Below are 15,174 nucleotides of genomic sequence, written 5' to 3'. Positions count from 1 at the left end.
GGATATTGGCAAGGAGAAACAAAAAGTATGTAAACACTAGTGAGAGTATTTTACAAGTTCAGTTTACTAAGTGAAAGAGTAACCATGTGGAAACAAGTATTGAGTAATACTTGATAGCTTGAATCTTGTTGTATACTGATTTTGGCTTGGATAGTTTGGAATTCATAAAAATCCTCTAATATATTTTGGGTTTTTGACTGCTCTGTATAAGCAATTACCTAAGAAAACCATTTAAATAACAGAATAAATGCTTATAGCTCATTAATTTTGTTAAAAGAGTTCTAGTTATATCTTCATTATTATGTGGGTAACGGGCCCATTCCCTGTCATTTATGTGTTGACCCCCATGCAGTGAAGGCAGTGGCAATGATGTCAAAACCAGGATGGAGCTCTGGAGGTCAGATGAAGGAAGAGGATTGTTTAACACAGCAGATTTTAGAAGTCACTGTAAACTCTTACACAATTAGGAATCTCAGTCAAATTATTTAAAATCAAGAGGTCAAAATCTTCTGCAATGTATATAGGGTTAATGGCAGCAGACTTGCAACTCTGTTGCAGTGATGTGGAGAAATGCCTATAAATAAATAAATAATAAACCAGATCATTCTGAGAACGCAGCTGACAAGGATATTGTCCAGCCATCAGTGATGAGAGAGAGATTCATGGCCTTTTTTCAATGCTGGTGCAAGATTTTGCCTGAGGATATGCATTCTGCTGTTTTCAGCTTTATGTTTGAAGCTGTCTTTCTTAAAATTTCCTATAATTTTTGTCTGCAGCTCCTCAATCATGCTTGAGCGTTGTCTTAGTTGCATAATTTAAACCTCCACCTACCGATACAATAATTGGCCATCTGAGTACTCTCATTTGGAAGTCTCTAATTACTGAAAGCCCCTACATTACTTAAATGTCTACCTCCTTCTGAAAGTTAGTGTTTAAGTAGCTTTTGTCTACAGATATAAAATTAGAAGCAAGATTAAGTTAGGATTAATTTCTGTCTAGTGAAATTCTGTTGTATATTAGTAGTGCAAACACTTGGAAATTTTATTTTAAAATATTTTCTTTCATGTTCTTAAGTAAGCTGTGATGATTCATGATTCTTTCTGTATTTGTTCTTGGAATTGCAGCCACTGAAGGAAAAATTTAGAGTCTTGAATTTAGAAATAAATTTACTTTAAAAGAACTTCCTGAATTCTAGACAAAATCTATAGCAGATACACTGAAAAGATACTGAAAATATCTGATAGAAGATTTATTTAACACTTAATTCTGTTTTAACTGTTTAAGATTTATTTTAAGTGCTGGTACTGGGGCCCAACTTTCACACCTCACTTCACCTTGAGAGAATGTAGACACACCTCAGTAGATACTGGCACTAAACCTGAAAGCTCTTTTGAGATGTTCATGGACAAGCATCAGCTTACTGGTTTCCTGCATAAATTGTCATGAAGGCAAATGTCTTGGTAGCACTTGAGCACACTGCCCCTTTCAAGTGGGAATATGTGTGTGGGAGGAGTCTGAGAAGATGCAGATTAAAGAACAGTCCTGTACAGTCCGAGTCCCATTCGGATCCTTTAGCAACCCCTTCTTCTCTTATTCCTACCTGCAAGTAAGAATACAACCTAAACTTGGCTACTAGACTAATCTCTCCATGCTGGATTAATCTCTTATATTCTGTTAACTTTGATGTGTTTGACTTTAAGTATCATTTATTAAATCCTCTTCACACAAAAACATACCGTTTTACTAATTTTTAAATAGGCGCTTTTCAGCTTTTCTTTCTTTGTGATTGGAAAGCTTTCTATCACCATTAGAACAATAGATCTGTCTCACCCCAGATGATTATGCAGCTCTTTCTTGGGCTTTAAGAGAATGCTTCACCATTCCTTACTCCTGGAATTATTGCATGGCCGCAAGAATGGCAGTCAGATTTTGAGTGTGGTGGTTCACATGGAAAATAAGCTATGCCAAATTGACTCTCTCTACTGTTAAGCAGTCTCTTCAATAGATGTAGATGAATTTAGGTTGAAGATCAAAACCTATGGAAATGAAGTTCCATGTTGAATAGTGTCTTTCACTCCATGCACTTCTCAGCATATTAAGAGGCATGGAGGAATGAGTACACGTGTCCAATAAAACTAGGTGGAAGAAGGTGACATGCATGCTGTTGATAGAAGCTCTGTTTAATATGCTGGAAAAATTGTTCAAGAACAGTTAATCCTTACTTTAGGATTACCCCCAGAAAGCTGGCAAGGTCAGGCTGTACATGGATTGTGTGTCATTTAAATTCTAGCTGCATGATTTGCCTGGAGGCAGCATTAACTACAACGTGGGACTTGTTCTAAGCTACATCTGTGAATCATCATTCTTTGTTTGAAAATAGTGAACTCCTCCTATCCTCCAAGCTCCTTCTCTTGACAGGTGCCATCAGTAGCCTTAAGTGTAGTGCCTATCAGGTGACTATGCCTTTGTGCAGAGATTAATCAGTTTTGGAAAATGCTATTTCCATGTATACTACACGAGCTAATCAGATTATAATCCTGTGTTTTTCATGCTTATCATAAACCATATGAGGAAAGAGCTTAAAGTCATTTAATTAAGGTTTACACTGTGTGCTGTGAAAAGCCTTTCCGAACTTAATATTCAAACAGATTTTAACATTGGTTCGCATGAAATCTAATCAACTGGAGAGAACAGCACATTGAAAGGAAAGCGATGAAAACTCCTAGCAGGAGTTATTGCTTGCAATATAGTAAATTCATTTACAACAGAAGCTGTGGGAAAAAGGGATTTGTTTGCAATACTTGGTTTTTGTTTGCCTTGAATGTAGCCAACCTGGCAAATTCAAGAGAATTAAATAGGTATGTTAAGGAGTCAAATTTTAGCTACTTTGTGTGCATATTTGTAAGTCTACACAAAGAAATATATCTTCTCTTTGTGCATTTCTCTATGCCTGAAAGATTGAGTGTGGGCAAGTTAAAGACAGGTGGAAGCTTAGTAAAAAATTTCTTCATCTAGAGAAATGAAAAGCAATCACCAAGAACAATAATTTGAATACATACAAATTTAAATAGTTGCTCAGTTTTGGGGCACTGAACCTTCAAACTCACCTCTATAGCTGTAATATTGTTGGGGTTTTTTCAATAGCGTTTAAATGTGAAATTAAAATCCATATATTAAAAATTCATGAAGTGCATCTCATTACTGAGGCAGACAGCTTTGCTGCAATGTTATTGCATAGCTGACATTGCCTTTTGAGGCCTCAGTAGTCAGGGAGAGGTAAAGAAACTCACTGATTAGGGGGACACTTTTGATTTAGAAAATAAATAAACATTGATTTGTTTGTAAATACTACCAGTTTTGCTCATGCTCTACCATGGTCTAGGCTTTTGGCTAGAAACTTAAATCCAGGACTAGAGTCTATGATGGTAACCTGGTATGCAAACATGTTCTCAAGCCTAAACTTGAGCAACAGAGACTTGCTGATGCATATGGCATGTGACTACAAGAAACATGACCACAATGAATCATTTGACTCAGCAAACTCAGTCCTTAACTAAGACCCAGCTACTAAATGCAATAAAATCTTGTCCTTCATGAACTTCTCTAGACCCTGACAAGTCAGTCTTGCAGTTTCTGCCTGTAATTTTATGTCTTCAGAAAACACTGATTAAAGCCAAGCTGAATATGTTTTTTCATGTACTTAGAAAATTGATGTTAGGAGGCATATTGCCAGTGAACTAACAGTATGAAGCAGTGTTTATTAGGATTGTCTCAGACCTCCTTGGTAAAGTCAACTGGAAGAGCCACAGAGGAGAGCAACAAACTTTTACAATTTTCAGTTTCACAGAATAAGCTGAAATGTAATATAGATTTAAGAGGAAAAACACAAACCACATACTGTGTTAAAACAAATGTGGAAATTTTATCATGAGGATGTGATCTTAAATGCACATGGGCTAGTGGAGTGCCTGTCTGCTGCTCTTGCTAGAGAATGATCTAATGTTACTAGATTGTCATTATAAGACACTTAATCCCCAGAGTAAGAAACAGGAAGAATATTTACAAGTTTCAGTGCTATTTACTAATTGCCAATTGACTTGAGGAAAGCTAAAAAATGACTGGAAACATCCATCCCCATCCTGATACACACACATACTAATAATGGAAATGGCAGCCAAGACAAACAGCTAGCAGCGCGGTGCATCCTGTTGGCATCGGATTTTTGGCACTGTTGTAGCTACACAGAAAACAAGTGATACAAGAAATGTGTAAAGACATCTGTTCTGTAACCTATGGGGCTTCGCTCACAAAACAGTTGTAAAATCTTCTGGGGGAGAGAAAAATTTCTCTGTATCTGTGCAGATGCTCTATTGTAAGAAAAATATCAATGGAAGGAAGTGTTGAGCCTTTGAAAGAGGAAATTGTTCACCAGATTTGCTGTCAAATGTTCCATTCTTTTCTTTCCTTTTCATTTAACCTAAGTTATCTGCCATTCATAAGTTATATTTAAGCCAAGTGGTGTAAATCTATTGGGACTAATAGAATTGAATCATGGATTAAATTACCCTGGTGTCTGCTTGTAACTCTTCTTCACTGCAGATTACTTGAGCTCTGTGTCGCTCAGCTGACTATTCAGGTCACAGCTCCTAAGCTACCAGCTTCCTTCCTGAATCCAGAATCTTCATGTCTGTCTAGGGGCATGATGGGGAGAGAAGAAACATTAAAGACATCAATTAAGATCCAGAGTATTGTTTACTCACCTGCTTCTCTTAGCGTGCTGATCCTTCCAAATACAAGCAGGCTATGGGGGAAAGAAAGGGGGGAGTGGGTTTAGTACACTGCAAGGCTCTCTCTACCATTTCTGTACTCCCCTTCAGCCACATCCCATGAATGAACCTTTTAAAAAGGAAATAAACTTTTCCAAAACTCAAATCTTGTTGCAAATATTGGGATATAAGTAATTAGGCTTCCCCCGCAGGTAACTTACGGAGAGTAAGACATGGTTCCATGAAAAAGAAATCAGACCTCATAAATAACCTGGAACACATTAGGAAACTGGAAGTTAAAGAGGGACTGTGAGGTGTAGGAGATTGGGAGAACCTGGGGAAGAAAAGCTTAGCCCTGGGAGCTGCTGGAGTCCTGGGTGGGAGCGCATTTAGGAGCTGGAAAAATGCAGACTTTGACAGTGCTCACAAAAACACCTTGATACCTGTAGCTGGCAGATCAAGGATACAGGCACAGGACTGCTTCCCTGCTGATTGCTCTCTCTGATATTTGGTTTCATAAATGCAATAGGTCTGAGATTTTATCTTTTATGTCATATTTCAGTTTGGGAAAGGCATGGCTTGAAGAAGGGTGAGATGGTGAAATAAGACTGTGCCATGTTACAGGCATTAAGATTTGGAAATTGTGTTGGCTTTAAACATGCTTATCATTTCACACCTTGAGCCATATTATCATTTTATGTATTTTCTCTAATTGTTCTGTATTTACTTTATTGACAGCCATATGTTCCCATGGATACCCAATGATCCGTGCTTATAGGCAAAGTGTTCGTTATTTTGTATTGTAGTACCTCCCTTGCTGTTAGAAGAGGAGAGGGGCTCTCTTGATCTGATCCTATTAAGCTAGTGGCTAATATTCATCTAGGAAGTTTCAAATCAGTTTTCCTGGAAAACAACCCTGAAAGCTGCTCTGTAATTCTGTAATTTATGTGGGATGCCTTGCAAGTAGCCAGTTCTGTGAGTAAAACAGTAGTAAGCCACAGAGCTACTCACCAAATCTAGAATTTGTATGTTTGTGTTGGTCTAATTAATCTCTTGATGATTTGGGGATTTCATTTTCCCGTAATTGAGACCAGACTGTTCTGCAGATCATATGATCAATCTGTGATTTGATCTTGAATGAAACTTTACTTGGCTCTACTTACAAACTATGATTAGGGCATTTTTGTCCAAGTCATTGTACAAACAAATAACCTGAACACAAAGTTCTTCCACAATAAGTTTGCAATTCACACATCAGACCAGGAAGCTAAGAGTGGGTATGAAAAAGTAAACAAGGTGGGTTGAGAAACATGTGAGGTAGCAGTTTAACTGTGTGGGAGGAGCCGATGTCTCAGCTTCCTTCCCTCCTTGAAGTGCTACCTGGTAATGGGCTTTGGTTTACCACACATAAGAAGGAAGGAGATTTGATAGTTTTGCTAATGTGCATCAGGAAAAAAATGGTTGTGAGAAGACAGGAGATTCTTGGGTGCTGGTCCCTACCCATTGGATTCCTTCTCACAGTTGCTAACCCATGACCAGTTAAAGTACAAGGATACACGGGAGCCCAAATCACTCCCCTTCCTCACATGATGAGTCCTGCTTGCATTGTGATGAAAAGGACCTCAGGGAGAGGAGGAGAAGAGAGAAATTGGGATGGAGAAGTATGTTGGGTTACTGGAACAGAAAAGTTACAAGGACAGAAGTTGAAAATCCTCATTGCCACTAGAGGAATTATTTGTGATGAGTAGTGATTTTGCTCTGCAGTCAAGATCAAGGATGGAAAGATAGATGGTGGTTAGGTCTTATGGGAGTAGAGAATACACATGTGAAACTTGTGAAGGAACACTATGAGGTGCTAGAGAAAGAAATTTTGTGAAGAATGGAAATATATCAAAACATCAAGAAAACCAGAAGAAATGAGGAAAGAGAAAATCTCTTTGGGGAACTCAGTGAGTGACAAAAGTGAAAGATCCAGTAGTGGGATCTCATACAGGGGGCTCACAATACATGGTCAAGATGGAGTGGATTGTAGGTAACAGTGATAATCTGAGGTTTACCAAGAGACTTTATAAAATGTTCACCTTTTTTTTTTTTTTCTTTTGGTCAGGGAACAAACCATAACATTTCACAGACTACAAAGATTCTACTTTCATGCATGATGGGTGGGAGTGCCTTGTACAACCTTCTGAGGCTTTAGCAGCTAGTCATTACTATAGACAAATATGGGACACATGGTCTTTTACTTTGGGGCAGCCTGGCAATTTTTGTGCTGTTATTCATCTCACCAAAATACACATTGTCTAATAATATTTAAGTTGTATAAACATACCTTTCAAGCGAAGGAGTTGTTGAGAGAATCCAGGCAAAGAATTAGTACAAAGGCAAATCTAATACTTCATTACAATGGCAGCTCCTGTTCCAGGCAGGGTCCCTGCTCTCTGAGGGAAAGGAAGATAGAGTCACAGATTCTTTCTGTCCCAACAAATAAGAAGACAGCAGCAATTGCTGCTTCACTGTGAACAGCAGTTTAGGGCCTCCAGTCAGTTCCACTGCTTGCGGTGTTAGCTTAGGGCACAATGTGAAAAGTCACCTTTTCTTTCCCCTGTGATTAGGTCTGAATGCATCTCAGGAGGAAGTGATTAAAAAGCAAAATCCATTTTGCAGTTCTGCTTTACATTTCACCTTCTCAGTAGAAGTGACCTCAGCTGTTTTATTGTGCTGGCTCTATCTTCAAAGTCGGCCATGTGATGTCAGAGAGTTTCATAATCAATCTTTTGTGAATCAATTACAGAAAAGAATTTTTTTTACCAAAGCAGATAGAGGCAAGAGAAGAAGAGAGGACTCATAGCAGATGAGGCAGAAGTTGGTCAATGAAGAATGCAATGGAAAATGTTAGACAAAAACTGACTGTTCTTCTATTCCTGATTCTCCCTAATCACTCCATATAGGCTCCCCCTGATTAGCACATTTCACTCACTGTATATAAAACCTCAGGCTGTAACATTGTTCCAGATCTGACTTTGGAGGGCTGGTAGTGTCCTGCTGACCCTCTTCCCACTTCTCACACCTTCTGCAACCACTTGCAACTCAAAAGTTTGTCCATAGGATCTCTGGAAGGTGTGGGCTCTAGGAAAGTATATGGGGAAGCTGGAGAGACTTTACAGCCAGAAAGCCAAGAATCCTAAGTCTATCCTATTCTTTCTATAAGTGATGAAGCTTGCATTGGCACAAATGGGAGTCACTGATATGCCCAGGAAGAAGGAGATCTCCTCAATCCATGCACAAGCACAGATCTTTATCATGGAGCTATTGTGCACCCACTCTCTTAGCCCTGTAGGCTGGATGGCTTCGATATACAGGAAATTAATTGAATCTAGAAAATCAAAACACTCACCTTCCTTCATTTAGTGCTAATATAATTATGCCACTGGGTTTTTTGACAATTCATTTTTTCTTTAGGCAGCGTTAAGTGCCTTGAAACAGTTTTCAGAACAAGGACTGGATCCAGTGGAAGGAGCTATGAAAGTTGAGAACGGTTCTCATGAAAAGTAAGTACCATTTAAATCCTCTGCATTTTAATGCCTGTGTGGCATGGTAGATAAGAAATGTTAATTAAGAGCTTAGTTGCCCTTTTAAACCTATGCAAAACTATTTCCTCTGGAATTTGCATGCAGTTTGTGACAATTTGAGAGGAAAAACACGATTTCAGGTTTAGTGTAACTGATAATGTTTACTAATTAGCTATGAGATAGTCAGTCCTGTGGAAATGCTAAAGAAAAGGATTTTCTTTTCATTGTATGGGTTCTGTGTAAGTAGCATAACAGGATTTTTGTCAAATGTCTTGTAGCACATGATATTGCCTGTAAATAAGCATAGCTATCTGCCAATAAGTCATTATGACTGCAAGCTGAATTTTACCTCAGAGAATTTAAAAGTTGAAATTTCTTTCAGGTCTTAAAAAACTCTGATATGGAATTTAGCTTTAAGCAGTAGACAATAGAACAGGGTTTCACACTGGATTTTCAATTATTTAAGAAAGTGGGATTGTCCATCCAGTAAAGATTTTTTTTTCAGCTGCTAGTCTGTTTATGTAAGAAAGTAGTCTTGTGTTACTAAATAAATTAGGAAGTAATAGAGTAAAAGAAGTAAGACTAAAATTGGCATTTGGAATTTCCAGTAGATATATTGTGTCTATTTATAAACTAATTTAATCAGAAACATTTTTCCATATGATCTCATCAGCATAGTATTTGAACATAAATATTGTTGTTTCACTTTAAAATGTTACCTTCCACAATGACCTTTGAATCTCATGTGCCATCTGGTAATAAACATGTCTTAAAGATGTGCAACCCTGGACCTTACCACTCTTGTTAATGTATTAATCTTTCAGACAAGTCAAGCATCTGGGAGAGAAAGCAGACAATAAACAGACTAACTCAGGCACCATTGCTCAGGACTGCAAGGATTCAAAGGCTGTCGTCTAGGAGCTTCCCAGCACCCACGGCTGCCACTGCATCCTTATAAACCTGTCAACACGCAATAGGGTGTATGTGTACAAGGAAATGAATGACTAATACCATTATTTGAGTCTTATGTGAAGACAACACTATTCTAACACAAGAGATAGTATACATGGTACTGTTTATTCAACTGTGGAAAAAAATAAAATTGAACATTTCCCTTAGAACTCGAGATCAGAGCATAACTCAATTGCCCAGAGGCAGAAGAAGTCTGATCGTGTTACTGGAGGTTAAAATAACAATGAATTAACAAAAAGTGTTAGGGAAAAAAAAAAGGGAAACTTTACAATTGATTAAAATTGATTAATATTGAGGAAAACAAGAGAGCATTGGTTCAGTTATACAATTTTTTGTAGTGTAGTTTTAAGTTCAGCTTACTGTTTTTTAAATAATGCTTGAATATTTTAAAATTAACCAATGACAGTGCTGTGAGAATTGTAGTTGTTGTCTTCATATATAGTCATACAGCTTATCTTTTTATGCAGACATTATGCATTCTTCATTCTATATGAATATGTATGACTTTAAGATGCACTACTCAGAGTTGTATGCAAACAGAAGTTTAAATCTTGACAAGTATTTGCTTAACATGAACAGATGTTAGTTATGATCATTTTCGATATACTCCAGGAAAAAAGCAAATATGGTATTTGATTTTCCTTGCCATAATCAATTAAAGAGGCGTCTTGCCTCCAAGCAACATTTTCCCCGTCGATTCTGCTCTCTGTTGTGTGAAGCACATCTACACCCCATTCTGTGTGTTGTACCAACCCACCATTTGCATCAACTGAGTGTTTTTAATCTCTGCATTCGGACCAACAGCAAAAGGGAGGACTGCAACGTTATCAAGCCAAGCGTGGAAACTGTTGATGTAAAGATCATTCTTTTGTGAAAGGAGTGGCAGCAGAGATAAGACTTGTGGCTGCTCTGTACCAGCATATTTCTTTTAAGTGTGTGGCCAAATGCAGTAAAACCACATCAGTTCATGTGTACAATGACAGTGTCTTCTCTTTCTTTATCACTCACAGTTAGACAACTAAGAGAAAAAAAAGGAAAAGAAAACCATTAAAAACTAGCAAATGACTGGCTGCCACATTAGAGCCAGGTTTTAACCAAGCTGTCCTGTCCCCATGCTAACACTTTCTACAAACTTACTGTGTTGGACCAGACATGCTGGTATTTAGGTCTATTATCTATCCAAAATACAGACTATTTCATTTCATGCAACAGATAAAGCTTAACTGCATAACAGCCATGACAACATTGCACAAGATTGTAGAAGCACCAAAACCAGAGATCACAACTCAGTGACTCATGCAGAAAAGCAGAGGAACAGCAATGTGAGGAAATGGTGCAAGGCACAGTGGCATTGATTCACCTCTGGGATGGGCTTTTAGGGGAACACACATCTTGCTCTGCCAGAACCAGTGCTTGGAGGCCTTTTTTTCTACTTCATGTTTCTCATGGGTATGATTCACTCTCAAGCCCAGCAGATAAGGAGTCTTTGTTCTAAAAGTTTGAAGTTTTCTAGGGTCTGACTCCATAAAAGAGTCAGGAACAAGCTGAGCCTTTCAGTTCCCACAGATTTCCAGGAGTGTTTGGCACCTGGCAGACTCAAGTTATTCAGGCAGCAGCACACAAAAATAATTAGCTCTTACACACCACCTTTCTCAGGGATATGTTACCTGCCTAATTGGCAGATGGAGCAGAAATTCTGCTCCTTCAGCTCATCAGACAGCTCAGAGAGTTCAGAAAGAGCCGCAGTCTGTGCTTTAGCTGTACCTGCCAGTATGCAGGATACAAATGGCATTACTGTCCCCTCTCAGGGAGAGCAAGAACAAAAGCAAGAGGCAAACCCATTCCTCTGTCCTAAGAGTGAGATGCTGTGCTTACTGGGGAGAATGTGACAAGGAGACTGGCAGTATGGTCTCCCTGGCATCAACAGAACCTCTGTGGTGTGTTCCCTGTCTCAGTAAATTTTAGATTAATTGCTTTGTTGCAGGTGGGCTCTGCATTGGACACCAGGCTTACTCCAGTGCATGTGGAGTGCAACAAAGTGATGCTCACTTCACTCTCAATGATCAAATTGCAACCAAATGTGTGCAACCAGCTGTCTAGGCCCAAGAGAGCTCATTCAGCCTCTTCAATCAAGCAACAGTAGAGAAAGAGTGTCTCTGTGAAACTCTTATTTCACATTCTCTTGCTTGTAAGAACTATGCTTGATTCTGATTCTGACATAAAAGGCAAGTAACTGAGTTGGGAGGCTCACTCCTTTTTCTCAAAACTGTAGAGACATGGAGCAGACTGGGGGAGGAGGGTCATATAGTAGCAGAAGTTCTAACTCTTTTCCAAAAGCAGGGCTGACTAATGATTGTTGTAATCACAAGTTAGAAAGTCTGCAGCCTTATGTCAAGTGCACACAGATGGCTGTTTCAAAGCACCTTCCAAGCCACAGGTTAAAAGCTTCATCACAGAGGCCCCAGTGAAGCCTGACAGTGCTTTTTCTGGAATAATCTGAAGAAAGAGTTCCTGCTCCCTACAGGTACCAACAGCATCACAAAGACCTCTGTACGGAGCTCATCAAGACACTGCACCTGAACACCACAGTGTCATTTTGGTGTCATTAAGGCATTCCAAGGTTCTGTGTCAGTAGAGAGATTTCAGTCTGTTCTACATGCAGCATTTATCTTCTCAAAGAATATTCTGCAGTATTCACACACATATAAGAAATGCACTTTAGTTTGGCATTATTGCTAGAAACCTCCCAAGAGCTTGAGCAAAATTCTTGCATCAATGATATGCATCAATGATATCAATGATATACAAGTCCAACCACTGGACTTGTCTCCAGTCTTTAGTCTGGTTGGTTCACAGCTGTTCCTCTTTGTTCCTGAGCTGTCAGTATCTGAAAGCTGCTGGGAATTAAGTCTGATAATCTAAAAATGAATATATTTTTATTTTTCTAGACTAACCTCATTTTTTTGTTGTTGTTGTTTTTTTGTTTTCTAAAATAAGTACACGTGGAACTGAACAGATTTTATATTTAGTTTTGTTTAAAAAGTAAATAATGATGGACACTGATAGAGCATCAATATGTTTGAATGTTGCTATTAGTTCTAAAACGGTTGTTTGTTTTTCTGACAGCGGTTGATGTTTCTTATTTTATTTTCATTTCTAGATTATATGTTGTTTAAGGTATAGATTTTGTCCAACTTCTTTTTGCAAAGCAGCAAGTACAGTTTAGTTCTCCATTGCACACACATACCACACATCTCATCCTGTGTCTCAGAGCACTTTAAAGATGAGCAAATGCCATGTTTTACAGAAGTGGATCTAAGGTGCAAACTGGTCTTTAGGAGTAAGGTAGGAATCAGGAATAAAGCCTAGGATAGCCAGTTTGCCTATCTAGCAGACTACAATGTTCTCAACACTTATTTTAAGGACTCAGAACACAAATTGTCATCAGTTTTGAACCTATAGAACTCATTAATCAGCAGGAATTATGTTAAAAAGAAAACAGGTCACTTAGGTATCCTCTCAAAAATCTTTCAACACCTTCTGGGTGTCAGCAAATGAAGAACCTGCACATGAAAAGGCTCATGGCTGACAGAAGGGGGTATCTGATATGGCATAAAGGATGGGAATATGCATGGATAATCTTGTATCTGAGTTATCATCTTCAGTGGAACACTGCCCTGTTCTCCAGGGACACTCCAGACTGCACTGGTCTCCAAGGGGACAGATGTGCTGCTTCTGACAAATACAAAATACAGCAGCACCAGGGCTGTAGAGCTGCAGAACTGGGTGCAGATTTCTGTTCCCAGCCATCCCAGCATTCCCCTTCCATTCCCAGTGGAGCTGAATTTACCCTTCAGCTAGAGTCCTCATTGAATTTGAGAGATAATTAAGCTGGCATTTAATTTCCTCTGATGGAAGTCATAGTCATGGGATTTAAAATATTTAGTACTTATCAGCAGCATTTTTAAAGGGTCTTTGGATGAGAGTAGAGAGCAACCTTAGAAGTAGGGGAGTAGCTGGGATGAATGACTGCAGGAATATGGAATCTCCTCCTCCTTGGCCTGAAGTGACAACGAAATCTAATCCTTCCTAAAGTGTATGCAAAGCCCTTGATCTCTCTGACAGTGCTTTACTACATGCATTTTATTGGTGGGTGGCTGCTTGTTATTGCTCTCATCTTTCTGGCCTGCTCTAATTCCCCATGAAAGAGCAGAAGGTTTCCATTTCCTGCAGTGAGAGTTGAGCAAAAATTTTAAGTTGGATTTGTTTTCCAGTTAATAGACAGAGGGCTGGGTTTTTGTTTGTTTGTTTCGAAACACTAAGTAAAAAAAAAAAAAAAAGCGTGGTAATCTTTCTATCCTCTCCCAGTCAAATCCAGCATGCCACACTCTTAGTTGCATCCTAAAACAGGTATTTATTATTTTCTTTGCTCAAATAAGAATGGCCTTTGCAACTCCTGAGAAAACCGAGCAGAAGGTGGGAGGTGATTTTTAATGATAATAAAGACAGGGACTGTCAGAGCCTAGAATGCAACATGGAATGATGATTTTGTGTGCCTTGGGGAGACACGGTTCTGTGACCAGTGAGAATGGATAATGGCTATCTTCCATCAGCCTTCTGGCTTAAACATGGCAAGTTACCTGCACTGGGCAATACTGTTCAAGGTGTACATTTGGCACAGCTCCCCAGGGACACCTCCAGAAGAGCTGCAAGGAGGGAAGCATGTCCTGAGCAACAGCTTGCTCTGCCTTTCCCTCCCCGTGGCCGATGATCCCCAAGCCGAAGGCGTGAGGAGCTGCCAAGATGAGGCACAGGGAAATGCTGCTTCCCTCGGGGTATTTACCTCTGCCGCAGTCCCTTGCTGCTTGTGACTGCATTCCTGAGGTGTGATATGAGCTGAGCAAGTGTGCACGCCGGTGGATGAGACGTGTGTGAAGTGTTTTGTGGTATGATTTCTGTTATTCCACATGAGCAGTGCTGACTCTTGTTTTTGATGGTACAGCTTGTTATTTGCTTTATGCAGTTAGTCATGGTTGGCTGTGCACTTTTGTGCTTGGTGTTTTAACTCCATAGCACTTCAGTACAAAGGAAATTTAAAAATCAACAATGAAAATGTTTCTAATCCGTTTTTAATTAAGTAGACCTCAATAATTGATTTATGAGAAGAAGGAAAGTTAAACAAAGTGGTTGCTAACATAAAAATATAACTTATTTAAGGCCCACATTTTCTTTTATTTGTGATAGCCAGAATCTAGGGGAGCCTGAATACCTATGAAGTTTAATCCAACAACACACAATAAATGAGAAGAAAATTACCATGGATAAAACAGTTTATGTTCCTCACTACAACATATTAAATATACATTTGTATGTTTAAACAGATAATTTAAACCTGCTTATGTCCTTTTGTTTTTTATTATATGTGCAGCATAAATTTCTTTTTTCTAAACCACTGGTAATTGTTAAAAATATTTAAGGACAATAATAGTAAAGTCAATGTTATCTAATTCCCTATTTTTAAATGGTTTAAATGGTCTGTTTCCAATCCCCACCCTACCCCAAATTAACTGTATTTGAACTGGCTGGAAATAGATTAGAATTTTTAAAATTTATTTAGGTTTAAAGATAGGAGGTGTTCACATGTGGTTCAAAACAAAGCAGACATGTTTAAATAGGATAGGGGAAAAAAAAATCAAAATGTGACATCTGTCTGTGGTAACCCAATTGCTTCAGCTGAATTTTTTTGCTTTCTATTTTTATAAAATGAAAATTTATTGCAAACCAAAGTTGACCTCCTCCTATATGGAAACAAAATATAAAGTAAAAAAGGTGCAGAGCTTTTTCCTTGTCCAGGAAGAAGTTCCCAT

General features: G+C 38.6%; 1 protein-coding gene across 3 annotated transcripts in view; it reads left to right on the top strand.

The window, feature by feature from the left end:
* STAU2 (staufen double-stranded RNA binding protein 2) overlaps positions 1–10,284 on the top strand; it is a 170,910-nt gene extending 160,626 nt beyond the window's left edge. For all 3 annotated transcript variants that reach the window (XM_036378678.2, XM_054516234.1, XM_036378679.2), the window contains 2 exons: positions 8,226–8,314; positions 9,160–10,284. In XM_036378678.2, coding sequence (XP_036234571.1) covers positions 8,226–8,314; positions 9,160–9,253 — 183 coding nt within the window. In that variant the 3' untranslated portion in view covers positions 9,254–10,284. The remainder of the gene's footprint in view (positions 1–8,225; positions 8,315–9,159) is intronic.
* The last annotated feature ends 4,890 nt before the right edge of the window (positions 10,285–15,174 follow it).

Source organism: Molothrus ater, chromosome 1 (assembly GCF_012460135.2).
Source record: "Molothrus ater isolate BHLD 08-10-18 breed brown headed cowbird chromosome 1, BPBGC_Mater_1.1, whole genome shotgun sequence".
Taxonomy (NCBI): domain Eukaryota; kingdom Metazoa; phylum Chordata; class Aves; order Passeriformes; family Icteridae; genus Molothrus; species Molothrus ater.
Note: the sequence above shows the minus strand (reverse complement) of the source record. Positions and strands in the feature narration are given on the sequence as shown.